The following is a 14,118-nucleotide window of genomic DNA, read 5'->3' as shown; positions in this document are numbered from 1 at the left end:
TAAATAAATAAATAAATTATGCCTGGAAAGGATATACTTAATAAGGATAACTTAATATAGCCATGTAACGTCTGATCACAAAAAATTAAATGAAGAGCATAAATACGTGCACACACATTCTGTCTCTCTCACACACGCACACATCCACACACACACACACACACACACACACATACTCACACACACACATCCACACACACGGGGGGGGGGGGGGGGGCACATATCCTCATGGATTTGACAGATTTGAAGATTACTACCTGATTACACACACGCTCACAGAGGAAGCCGTCTGAGATGAAAAACCTTATTTCCACCCCCAACTCAACATTATTTCAGCAGCGACATCTTAATGAAGAGTGGAAGGTCTGTGCTGATATCTCTCCTCAGAAATATCACAAATCCACTGTGTTTATCACACAAGATTCTGATGTTTCAGGGAACCCTTAGTGAGAGCAGGTTGCAGTGCACAGATAAAAAGGAGCAGATGGCATGTGAGTGACCCATGTATTATACAGTATAGTATAGTATGTATAAGTTCAGTTTCATATTCTGCTACATGATGTGGCACATCAGAAATATAATGCATACATCATATGTATGAATGGGACACACCATTAAAGATACTCAAATATGGATATGTTGTACACTCTCAGAAATAGAGGTATGAAAAGATACAAATGCTTCTCATTGGGGCGGTACCCTATAGGTACACAGAATAGTTTCAGCACATTCATGACCATGTTTAAAGTAAAATATGTACACACATATTTTTAGAACTGGTGTAATCCACATAGTTGTATAATACAGCAAGTACATAAAATAAATTAATCAATTAATGGAAAAAATAAAAAATAAATAAAAGCATGAAAAATGACTTACAGGACTGTGAGGCCATAGTGTTAGACATCCCAGACTTGGCCCTTGATTTCCTGGCAAATATCGAAAATAAGGTCTAATAAAACAATAGAGTACAAGCTGTCCACCGCTGTCCAAGTGACTTTGTCTGTTTATGTTTACTAGATGGAAAGTCTGGTTCAGGTATTGCAGCTGTCCATATGATATGAAAACAGAGAAGGGGACAAGAATAGTACCATTGGCTACCAACAGAAAATATGCCAACCTTCAGAGGGGCACACATACAGCAGCCCCTGTGTAGCTTAACATTGAAATCACTGACAACTGGACTTACAGTACCGTGCACAGGATAATCCAAACCTGTCAAAAAGACTAGAACAAGTGCACATAGAAATGCATAGGAAATGTGTGTACAGTACGTGTGTGTGTTCCCAGGTGTCAGGAAAGTTGGATACAGTGACACTCTGCTGTTAATCTGAGGGCTGTCAGCTCAGTGAGTCAGAGGATCTTGTCCAGTGCAGACACGACGTTCTCGCCCAGGAACTGGCAATGAGGAGAAATACTGATAGCAGCTGGGGATTGCCCCCAGCTGACCCACTCAATCTGTTCACACTTTACTTCCCTCACCCTAAGAATACGAGCGCTGGGTTATCAAGGCTTCTCATGACTCTACAGCACAGAACTGGCAATCGGGTGCACCTTTCACCCTGGAGGAATGTTCCAGAGAGGTGATGAATGACATAATTATTGCAAATTTTCACATCACGGTAAGGTTGGGCGAACAGTTTTTTCACCACCCCAATTCAATGTTGTAAATTGTTCCTGGTCACATCCAACAAAATAACACGAACAATGCCCGGCATTAGGTCCAACAACCGTAGAACATTTTCCAAAGGTAATTTCATTGGCTGGGATGAGACTCAATACCAACACTCAATGAGGAGTCATTTTATCTAAAAGCCTGAATACATTGTCGTTTTTTATGATGCAGTTATCGTGATTTGTCTCGGTGCCACATCTCTGAAATGTCAGGCCAACGGGGCCTGGCGCCAGGCTGGCTGTCCCTCCACTTAAACTATGACGTTACTGAGGAGGTAGCAGTAGCCACGAAATCAAATGCCCTGTCTTTTAACCTGGCTGAGCTGCATGCAATGCTTTCAACTGCCAGCTGCCACTTCCCTCTTATAATTTTATAATGTCTATAGAGACCATTTTAAAAATGGCACCAGTAATAATTCCCAGAATTGTGGATACAAGGAATTACTACATAAGTATTGTATCTCTAAATTAATTGTATCTGCAGAATAAATATTTTATACATCTGAGGGTTGCCACAACCCTAGTAACCACATTTAATGGATTTCCCTTTATTAAAAGTTTTATTAATATTTAATAACAAATAACATTACGTTCGCACACAAGAGAAAAACATAAATATTGGATGTGTAGTTAAGAGACTCAAATGAATGGTATACAGGAAAAGGTACACACATTTGTGCTAGAATACAGCTGGCAAACCACCTTCCTCAGTAATAAGACCCTCTGATGTCTGTCTGTTTGGTCCCAGAATTTCTGGCTTATGGTCCTCTGATTTCTGGCTGTGAAATGTCTGAACAGGTGGCTTTTGCTCATCTAGATCCGTTCTGAATGGTGTCTGAATATTCTCTGTTAATTGAGTCTCTAGGTTATGGCTGTCCTGTTTCTGAACTTCTGCAAGCTCATTCTCTGGTCTCTGGTGGTCTGGTTTCTGGTTGTCTGATTTTTGGCTTGCCGGTCCCTGGTTGTCTGGTTTCTGGTTGTCTGGTCCCTGACCAACTGCTTCCTGGTTGTCTGGTTTCTGGTTGTCTGGTCCCTGACCAACTGCTTCCTGGTTGTCTGGTTTCTGGTTGTCTGGTCTCTGACCAACTGCTTCCTGGTTGCCTGGTTTCTGGTTTTCTGGTCCCTGCCCAACTGCTTCCTGGTTGTCCAACTTTTGGCTCTCTGGTCCCTGACTGCCTGGTTCCTGACTGCCTGGCTGCTGCATGCTGAGCTGGGGCAGTTGCGTCTGCATCTCACTGAGCCTCTGGGCCACGCATCGCCTCTTCAGATCCAGGAGAAGAGTTCCATGACGACTGAGGCAGGATTCCACAGTTCCCTGCATGAGAGACCGCATGGTCACTATGAGTCAATCCCAGGCATCCCACACAATCACCGCCCTCCCCCCAATTCGTCTGACGAGGAAGTCTGTGCTTCCTGACCTGTGTAGGGCTGCTGAAGCCATGCTCTGCCCTCTTCTCTGCCCTGCCCTGGAGCCCCACACTCAGCTGCAGGAAAACTTCATTCAAACGGTCAATTTCCTGCTCCACACTGACAACCTGGACCACAGGGGAGAGTACAGGCTCTGTCAACTGAGGGGCTAACAGTGTCGGCTTCACCAGCTCAGGAACTAGCATGAGAAGACTTCATAAACTCCACCTAAATCAGCAAAACATTTATATTAAATACTAAAAAGATCAGGACAGTTACATTTTTGCCTGAACTGTTCTGCTGCTTCTAGAAAATATCAGATTCAGGCCAAGTGAGTTTTCAAAAAACATTCGTAAAAACCTACTATTCAAAGGGTGAAACTGTAACTACACCCGATTCAAGACCTCAAAATCTATGGAGCATATGTGTAATATGAATGAGGAATGTAACTATACCACAGAAGTATATACTACATACTGTAATAAAATTCACAAGTGAGAGAAAGGAGAAAAAAGGCCAAGCGTACCTTTACTGCAGTCTCAGATCCAGGCTCTACGAAAATAGACAAAGTGTGATTACATAGTGCTGCAATATCTGCACTTCAGAAACACATCTTTATCAAAAACTGGTGATCCATCTGATATGAACAACTCTAGACCAATCTGTAATCTCTCAGTTTTAGCTATGATCATGAAGTCACACTTGGATTCTCTGAATATTTTAAATAATATGGAAACTAGTTTCAGATCTAGGCACAGTACTACGACTGCAACGTTGATGATTTAAAGGCAGCCAGTTACAGCAAATCCACCTGCATGGTCTGGTTTATTGATCTCACTTAGGCTTTTGATACTGTGGACCATTCTTTATTAATTATAACACTGCTTAGGGTGTGTTGGAGGCAAACCAGCCAAACAGTTCCTGAGTTATACATTTGAAAGACATTTGAACAGACATGGCATATCAGATCTGATTGTTTGAAACAAGGTCCTTTAGGGCAACAAACACAAAAAACAAAAATAAAGAAGGCAAAAGAAAGTAAGACCGAGAGACAGCTTTTCAGCTACGTCTTCCTTCTCTAATCCTGAGACGAACTGAAAGATTAAGAAAGTAAAACAAAAACTTCACCACAAAACTAGCGATCTCCCAGAAAAGATGCTTTTATTAACTTCCTAGTGAAATAGACACGTAACATGTAACCTGACATAGATCATGCTTCTAAATGTTTCTTATTTGTAAAAAAGAACGTGCCTCACCTGCCACTTTCCCCTGTGATTGATTTGACTTTCTGTCTTGGAGATACTGCTGTAACTTGAAGAACTTGAATTTCCGAAGTCTAGGAGGAAACACTTAATGTTAATGAGTACTCAATTCTATTTAAGCCTTTTATGGTTACAGTTCAAAATGATTTAGATAAAAAAAACATTTTTAATTGTTGATTTAACTTGTGGATGTGGGACAGTGTTACCTGTACAGGAATCAGTGAGGTGTACACTTTTCTTGCAAACGGTCAACAGTATATGTTTATTATCAATTCATAATAAATAAATAAAAAACCCTGTTTAACTCCTATCTGCTAGCTTTTGGTCTCTTTTGGTCTCTCTTTGGTAAACTGCAGGCAGTGAATGAATCTAGAACGGTGATTAGGCTTGACCGGAACTATCCACCAAACGTTGACCGATTATATGAAAATAATCACCATCTGGCATCCAATCAGAATCGAGTATTCAGCCTGACTGGGGTATAAATGAAAATAATCACCACCTAGCATCCAATTAGAATCGAGTTTTCACCCAGACCATGGTATCATACACAATAAAGCATCACGTGTCCATAATGGTACTAGTTATAAATAAATACCTGAGTATAAACACAAAATGTATATAGTATGCTGACCTGTCTGCAAGCTGATGTTCTGAGAAGCCTGTTATAGTCGGAACTTTGACACTGAGGAATTCTTCAGCTAATGCACCAGTCAATTCTTCTTTAATCTCCCCTGTCTGGAAACAAAAGCCACTGTGTTGAGCATGGCGGTCTATGAATTAAGCTTCCAATCAATGTTTAAGATGCTAAAACAAAACCTTGTTTATTCTGCTGGTGAAGGATGAGTGGAACAGGGCCAAGCTTAGAGCAGAGACCGCATGGTGGAGAGTCTGGATGAAGTCTTTCGTTGTTGCACCTTGTAGGTAAAGTAAAAAATGATAATGAGAAGTTATATTAATAATGCAACTAATTTGTTTCATTTGAAACTAGTGCTAAACCATGACAAAACTGGAAAAAAAAACATTGTTACCTAATATATAACTGAGGGATTTTGACCACATATAAAGGTCTGTATTTGACATTTTATGTATTAGCCCGAAAATATTTTACTCTGTTAACCTGAAGCAATGAAGGCCATAGAATGGAGAAGCGTAGCAATGAATTCTCCAGCGTTCCCCAGCTTATCTTGAAGGAGGTAGAGGATACAGTTGGTGGTGTCGTAATAAAAGTCCCTGTGGCAGTGCTCTGCCAGGCCAGCGATGCGCGAGACCGGAACTGTCTGAGCCAGGAGCAGCGTGAGCGGGGGGAAGCCGTGGACACTACACAGCAGGGTCACGATGCGGCAGCCGAACAGGAACACGGCAAAGTGATGTGGAGACAGGTTGCCCAGGGCAACGGGAACTAGCTGCCCTACTGGTTCCTTCTCAGACTCATGGAAAACAGCTGGAGGGAAACAAACAGCTCAGACACACATCAGAGAAACAGCTCTCCTGATACAGCTCTGCACCGGCTTTGTGTGGAGCAGGCCGAAGCCTTTTTGTGAAACTGCTGGATTACTTTTCATGTGAAATTGATTTCTTTCCCCCGGATAGATCAAACAAACTTTTCATATTTGTTATTACAATGATGGGGAAACTGTGATTCAACAGCACACAAGTGTCATCCTGCCACCTATTGGCCACTCATGGTACTTGAGAAGATTGAAGATTTGAAATGCGAGCCCCGTTGATATGGGATCCTTGAAGTACATTAGGCGTTGGTCTGTGATTAATTTGAATTAAAGGGTCTTGAGTTAGCATCCCCTTTATACAGGTCCTTACCCTCCTCTGCAGATGGCAAGCTCTGGAGAGACTGCTGGATCTCCTGCAGAGTTTTGGAAAGTGGTGTGAGGGCCATGAGCTTGGAGAGGTCCTGTTCACTCAGACAGCCCGCTGTGCTCTGTTGGTTCACTATGAAAAGAGGAGGCACATTCAGTGAATGAGATAAAAATGAATGAGATCACATTACGTGAGGAGAACCACGTATCCTGGATCTTACCTGAGCTGTGAGGGGCTGTTACCTGGAGGGTTTTTGGTTTGGCCATGTCAGGAGAGGAGAACTGCGTAGAGTCAGGGAAACCCTGTGAGAAAACAATCAGTCCTTTAAAACATACAGAGCATAAAGCAGACCAAATAAATATGTCCCTTTCCAACCTGGCAATCTAAACCAGGTCAGCAGCCCCATCTCTCTCAGCAAAATGGCTGCCTTGCCAACATATTGGTGGTAATGGTGTCTCCCTACACTCCATTCAGCCATGAAGATCCTCAGCTAAAATGCAATCCATTATTATCCATTTAAAACAAGTGTTTCGTTTGACACAAAAGTTAACATATAAATTATGACATAAGTTTAGTCTTTTGCTAATTGGAACTTTCATAATTAATACATTGGTTTTGTGTTTCATTTGGTGGTTTGCTTCTATGGTAAGAATGCCACAGGCTGGGAAAAAATGCTTGCAAGGTTTCGACAGTAGAGGGCAGTCACATTGCATTTCGGCCTGGAACAGGCATGACAGTCATTTGCAGCAAGATAGCCCATAATCCATAGTGGTCTAGGTGTGATGGACTTAATTTGTCCAGGCCTACCAAGATATTGAAATATCTTGTTTTGAGTAAAATTATAGTCAATGTATACACAGTAGCACAGTAGCTAACCTACAATGTGACTAGTGTTAACCATGTGTTTCACATGCAGATTTAAGAAATCATAAAAAAAACTACACAGCAGAGCTGGAACCTGTGTGTTCCTCCTGTGTTTTGGATGCACTCACATGTATATACCCTGTGTGTACCCCACAGTCCCCCACATCTCCTGGGCAGGCCCCTGCAGCCACATCCTGCCGAGCCCAGCTCTCTCCCTCCGCTCTGTACATCAGCCCCTCCACCGCTTTGAGGGTGGCCTCCAGCAGGGTCACGGAGCGGTCTAGAGGGTGAAGGGGGCAGATCTGGGTTGAATATGTAATTGTTTTATTGTTTTTGATTCAAATACTTTTCAATGCTTTACTGAGCTCGTCAGGTGTATTGGAACCTATTAAATACTCTCAAAAAGTGCAACACCAATCTTCTGATCCTCTTGGTTGGCTTAATTGTACCAGGCAAGATCAACAAAGCACAGAAGAGTATTTGAATCCAAAACCGTTACAAAATTGACAAGTCTGGAAGAGGGATGAATGTGACAGCTGCATCCTCATAAGCCACAGGCAGAACAGTGACACAATACTAGAATAGAAAAATGGAAGATAACTTAATTATCCAACAAAGGCCGGAAATGTATCATTGGTCTCACCTCAGAAACAGAAATACATACACAAAAACAAAATGCAATACAATCACACAGAAGTCATACAATACATTACATTAATGGCATTTGGCAGACGCTCTTGTCCAGAGTGACGTACAGTTGATTAGACTAATGCTCCCCTGGAGCAAAGCAAGGTTAATGGCCTTGCTCAAGGGCCCAACGGCTGTGCGGATCTTATTGTGGCTATACATTGGATCGAACCACGTCCTTGTGGGTCCCAGTCATGTACCTTAACCACTATGATACAGGCCCCCCTGCCATACAAAAATAGACAGCTCATCATCTGGCTTTGGTCAACTGCCGTTGGGACAAAGGGTCTCTGATAGATGTTCTCTTTGCACTCTGAAGCATCTCACAGAGCTGAGTAGCCGCTACCTTTAGCCGCCTCCTTCTCTCCTGGTTTCAGGGAGAGGAGCTCCTTCAGCTGGCTCAATTTGGTCACATCCATGTTCTCCAGAAAGTCCTGGAGGAGGACAGATTACTGATCAGACTCAGGTTTGAGATATTAGATTGGACTTTGGGGGGTATTGATTTGAGACAGGTTCTCTTAAGGTCCCATACCTTCAGAGAATCTGTCTGCTGACAGATATTGCGGTAGAACTCCAAGTTATCCTTGCGATGCTTTGCCAGTTGGGAGACTAAGTGAAGGGTCTGGTCTTCCAGTTTGTCATAAAGAGTTTTGACATTGAACTCCTCTAGCTCCACTCTTCCGTTCTTATACCCTTGTACAAACATATTGAAGAAACATATTGAAACAAATATATTGGGGGGCTGGCCAGGACACAAAACCAGGAAAAATCCCTCTAATATAATCACCATCTCAGAATGATACACTGTACATTGAGAATAGCATGTTCATATGGACGGATATGGCTGATGGAACATACAGGGTGTGAGTAATGAAATTAAAGCTCTGTGATCCTCACCCCTGCAGACAGCTGGCTCCTCAGCCTCTGCTCCCTCTCCCACACCCCTGTGTCCCAAGACATCACAAACATCCACACTGGGACACACACACAGGCCTGATTACTCAGCCATCTTTAAAACAACACTACTGTCTACAGGTTAGCAGTACAGTTCACCAAGGAAGACAACATTAAATTCCTCGCATTGCACAGTGTATTGATTCAGAGTCACCTGCCGCCAGCATAGACGTATCCAGGAGGGATACTTGGCTCCCCAAGGCTTCTCCATTTGGGCTTGGGTCTCCTCTGAGTGATGAGTCCGACTCGGTTGGGCTTCAGAACCAGAGCTGTGATGATTAGAACTACAATCAGCAGCACCAGGAGACCCAGAACCCCTGAGGAACAGCAGGAGGCACCAGTACAGTTAACCTTTAACCTTTCCCATGATTTATAGCTATATCTAGGAATCATAGTCATGTTTTTTTTATTTAAATGCATTGTGATATGTACTGTAATGCATCTGTAAATGTATTTTACATGGTAAAAGTGATGAAGCTGGTCGGTGATAGGATGTTGCAGGATTTTTCAGTTATATATTCACCACAAGCAAACAGACCAAATTGCATTTTCTCTCTAAATCGAACCCTGCACTGATGTATCACTTTTTTCAAAGCTAAAGAGATATATTTATCTTAAGGTGGCATTATGTACAGGCAGTGCAGTACAGAAACATTACAGAGATTTAATCCTATCTGGATTTAGGCCATCCTTGATTACTTCCTTTCAGACAACACTCTCTGACTCAGTCTCTGTTCTTGGCTCAGATTACATCAGACACATGCTTGGTTAAGGGCGCTGATGTACCTGTGATGAGGCCCCAGTTGGGCTGCAGGTTGAGTCGGGGCTGCTGGACGATGCCGTGTCTCACCAGCTGTGCGGGGGAAGAGGGCTGGAACACAGAGCCCGCAGGATGGCACTCTGTGCCTCGTTCACTCACCACCACCATCAGGCTCCAGTCCGACACGGCATTGTCCAGGAACACGTACTTCCCCGACTCTGTAAACACGTGCGCAAACCTTCCGCAAACACACAACCGCCACCATGAGGGAACCTTTCTGAAGCCGGTCTTACCTCAGAGTCAAAAGTGACTGAAAAAGTACTACAAAGTCACAGTAATACCTGCTTTAAATTCTGATTAGTCAAAATCCCAGGTTTTTTTTGACAAATAGATTTAAAAAAATATAACTTAATACATTTTGGAATTTATGACAAAATATAAAAATATAACAATGGTTTTAATGTATCAATATTTACATACACAGAAAATCTGAGCACCCCTGAGAGAGGGGAAATGGTATGCTCCACACACCTGGAGGAGTTATACTGGCTGTGCTTTATGAGCTGCTCCAGCTTGCGGAATGCACCAAAGTCCCAGCTGGGGTTGCTGCTGAAGAGATGATCTTTCTGGTACACTGGAAAGTGGCTGAGATGGCGGTCTGCATGCAAACAAACAAAAGTTATTATCATATTTATCTCTACACAAAGCACAATGGCCTGAATAATGGCCATCTTGTTGTTGATTATGTTCAGGAAAATTTGTTTATCAATGTTGAGGCTAATCTAGCATTAACATATGCATTCTTCTAGTATGTCTAGATTTGAAAATGTGCTGTTGATGTATGCAGATTCAATAACCTGGTGATAAGAAGATAAACTTGCTTTGGGCAACCCATATGCATACAGGAAACTCCATCTCTGAAAAGCGTAATGTACTGTATAATGCATGCCACAAAACAGCTCAGGGCTGTTGGGGGTGGGGGGCGGTGTTCATCTGCCATGTTGTGACCTGAAGTCATGTACTGTAGTCATCCATCTCAGTGAGTCATGCGTTACGTGGGCGTACCGGTGTAGTTGATGCTGAGCTGAATCAGGAGCATGTCATTGGCTGCCAGGCAGGCAATGGGGTTGGGAATGCGTGGTACAGGGGGAGAGTTTGAGAAATCCCGGGAATTATTGGAATCCGTTCTTCTCCTGGACTCCCTCTCCTGCTGTGTTTTCGGCTCAGCTACGGTATCAGAGCCATATGAACAGAGTTAGAGAACACAATCTAATGGCTTGATTGTGTAACTTCGTCTGGACAGAAAAACAAGATATAAAGAACGCCTAACATGTAGACATGTCACATCTAGGACAAACACTTCTCAGCTTCCTGCTAGATAATTTCCACGCCCCACCCTTCACAAAACATGACATCACCTGAAATAAATGTGTCAATAAGCGTTTGGTTGGTGAGGATCCATCCGAACACCCCATCAGGGGAAAACTGGACAAAGTGGACATTTCCAATGGTCTTAACATGGACGTCAGGACCCAAAATGTCTACCACTTCCTGAAAGAGAACAAGAAAGACAAATAAATACATTATTTTTCAAGATTATACTAAGCAGGAGACTGGGATATTAATCCAATATCCAATCGAGGCTGAGATGGATAAGTGGGCCTCACCCTGCTCCACACACTGCTCTGCTCCTGACCTTTGACCTTCAGCAGCAGCTGCCCGTCCGGGGCCATCCTGGCAGAGATGAGCGGGAGCGATGACAGACAGGAAGCATTACAAAGCTCCTCCACGGCAACATAGCGCTCACAGTGACAGCTGGGGAGGGAGAGGGCGCTTTTTAACCTTTCGCTTCATATTATATCGGCCAGGCTAAAAGGTCACAGACTACTTTAATGCGCAGGGCTTAAGCTTGGTTATACAGTAAGTGCCTTGGGTAAAACGAATGTGAATTTTACAGCCAACCTCTATTAAATGAAGTGTTCATAATATCCAGAAGCCAACTGATAACATGTTTTGTTTCATAACTGCATTGTTTGGATCACATTGACATACAGTATATGTGTTTTTTTTTTAAGAAATTGAGCATTGGAAGTACACTAGTAGCCTGGCCACAGGAGCTATGGTCCATAGGTTCCACCTTTTTTAGGGATTCATGATAATACCAGGGCCATTGGCCTAAAATAGTTAAAAATAAACACCAGTTTCAGACCAATGGCAAGCTGATGGCTGATAAGATGATGCAGCATGATTGTACCAAAATCAACAATCTCACAGTGGACAAAAACATTGAATACACAGTAGTACTGTGCAATTGAAGAGGATGAATTCCAATGCAATGCAAATTTTGAGCGCATAATTGATTTTGGGTTTTGGATGTGGTGCTGAAAAGGGTTTATAGGTGCGTGTGTCACTGCTGTGTCAGGGCGTGTTGTCTCACATGCCCAGCTCCACACTGAGATGTCCCCCTTGGGGGCCACAGGTGAGGTTACACTGGTGTGCAGACGGGGAAATGCACTCCCGCGACGATGCCAGCCGCACTTTCCCCCCACCACAGCGTTCATTCACCTGAAGGGCCAAATGGTCAGCTTCACCCATTCTCTTGTTTCATATAATATTTAATGTACTTCTCATGTTATTTAAGTCATCGGTGATTCCGGTACCTGTTGTCTACCATGACTAATAATGCCAGCATTATTATTATTATTATTATTATTATTAGTAGTAGTATTAGTAGTAGAAGTTGTAGTACTAATAGTAGAAGTAGTAGCAGAGTAGTAGTAATAGAAGTTGTAGTATTTCTCGTAGCAATAGTAGTAAAGACACTACATCCCTGATATTCAGGTTCTTTGCCAGACCACATGCCTCAGGTTGGCAGTCCAGGGCACTGTCTGCATTAGTGCTCTTGTAGTCCAGCTGGTTGTAGAAGACAAACCCGGTCTTGCACAGACAGGACCCATCAGAGTGCTGGAAGGCCCGGTTCTGACCCAGACAAACACATGAAGCTGAACCTGGGAGAGATAGAAATATTCTGTAAAATACAACACAATGACACTGCAGGCGTTACCAGGACAGCCGACAGACAGACAGACAGGCAGACAGAGTGAAGTGGAGAACGGGTGCTGAGACCTTCCAGTGACTGAGAGGAGCTTCCACAGGGGAAGCAGGCCCTCTGTGCAGGGAGGTGGTTGAAGGTGCCCGCAGGGCACGGGTGGCATTCCTCCAGACGCTTCGCATGGGTGTTGTTGCCATAGGTACCAGGTGGACAAGCGCTTGGCTTGTCAGAACCCGGGGGGCAAAAATACCCAACGGGGCATGGGTTAGTCCAGTAGTGCTCTGTCCCTGAAATGCACACAAAGCAGTAATTAAATACAGTAATACCATTTATTCTACTGTACTCTGATAAATTAATAATACGACCAGGTACTCCTACTGTATTTAATGGGAGGAAGTCATAGAATTTGATGAAATCAGGGCACAAGGAGTCTGGAACTGGAGTGTGACTGTGTTTACTAAACTACAGGCACAGCCCTAAGAGGAGAAAGACTGACTTTCTCTGTTGCATTACAGATATACTGTAGTTCTGAAAACTGGAGAAAGACTGACAATGTTATCTAGTTCAGAGACACAGTGGTGAATGGAGAAGGACTGACTGCATTTCAGACACACAGTACAGTGGGAACGTGAGAAGATCTGTCCAGCTCTATCTCACCCGGGGAACAGTGGTACCCCTCTGGGCAGGTGAGGCAGTATGGATTTGAGGATGAGCCGGGGCGATAGGTCCCCCTCTCACAGAGCATGCAGCTGGTGTCACGGGACCCACGGGGGCCACTGGTGTTCAGGGGTGCGTATCCGCCATCGCAGAGCCGCATGGAGGAGCTGTTCTCCGGGCAGTAGTACGGGAACACACAGCTGTGCAGGGAGAGAGGAGGAACCCAACCGCAGGTCAGAGGTCACCTGGAAACACTGCACTTCACACTGTAAAAAAAGCCCGTCTTAACAAGTGTTTTAGTCTTAGACATAAGATCTTTTTTTGTCTCTCAAGTAGAAGCTATTAGCTTGTTTGAAGTTACTGTTTTGTTTGACAAGTGAAATTATTGAACCCCACTGGCCAATCTCGAATGAGTCAAACGGTCTTATTTAGCAAAAATAAGATTTTTTAGTATAAATATAAGACTAAAATACTTGTAGAGATTCACTTATATTTCGGTTGTTGCAGTGCATTCAGTTATTGCAGACATGGGTGTTGATGTGGAGCTGGACGCACACTTGCTGAGGGGTGTTGTACGTGTGGGACCCCTCGGGGCAGATGAAGCCCCCCGGACAGGGGGAGGGCTCTCCGGTGCCCGGGCCACAGTATGAGCCAGCATGGCAGGGCGTCTCCATCACCGAACCTGCAGACATCGCCTCATTCACTACATCTCACTACTCACAGAGCACACTTCAAGAGAGCTTCTTTCATATACAATGGTGGACGGCCCAGCTTAAAGCACATCTAAGGGAGCGAAGGACTTCAGTCAGTTCGTCCTCAGTGTAACATCGTGTACCAGTGGCCCATTCTGCTCAGTACGCCTGCATATGAGACAAAGCGCTGTATAAAGCCACTCAACATCTGTGCAAGCATAGCCCGAGGACTGTGGAGTAAAAAAAAAAGCAGTAATGGACATCACGTGTTATTGTGGAGTGTGTGCTTGT

General features: G+C 43.7%; 1 protein-coding gene across 1 annotated transcript; it reads right to left on the bottom strand.

Annotated features, from left to right (window-relative positions):
• Nucleotides 1–2,276: 2,276 nt before the first annotated feature.
• LOC133107550 (uncharacterized) lies at nt 2,277–12,021 on the bottom strand. Its single transcript, XM_061216540.1, has 20 exons — nt 11,864–12,021; nt 11,094–11,241; nt 10,845–10,977; nt 10,492–10,653; nt 9,958–10,084; nt 9,453–9,664; nt 8,821–8,983; nt 8,610–8,686; nt 8,245–8,405; nt 8,059–8,146; nt 7,154–7,305; nt 6,382–6,463; nt 6,165–6,293; nt 5,464–5,787; nt 5,163–5,260; nt 4,978–5,081; nt 4,338–4,417; nt 3,608–3,633; nt 3,093–3,209; nt 2,277–2,989 (listed from the first exon to the last, which is right to left on the bottom strand). The coding sequence occupies exons 1-20, from the start codon at nt 12,019–12,021 to the stop codon at nt 2,354–2,356; spliced, it is 3,177 nt and encodes a 1,058-aa protein (XP_061072524.1). The 3' UTR covers nt 2,277–2,353.
• Between the last annotated feature and the right edge of the window lie 2,097 nt (nt 12,022–14,118).

This window comes from Conger conger, chromosome 13 (genome assembly GCF_963514075.1).
Source record: "Conger conger chromosome 13, fConCon1.1, whole genome shotgun sequence".
Lineage (NCBI taxonomy): Eukaryota > Metazoa > Chordata > Actinopteri > Anguilliformes > Congridae > Conger > Conger conger.
Note: the sequence above shows the minus strand (reverse complement) of the source record. Positions and strands in the feature narration are given on the sequence as shown.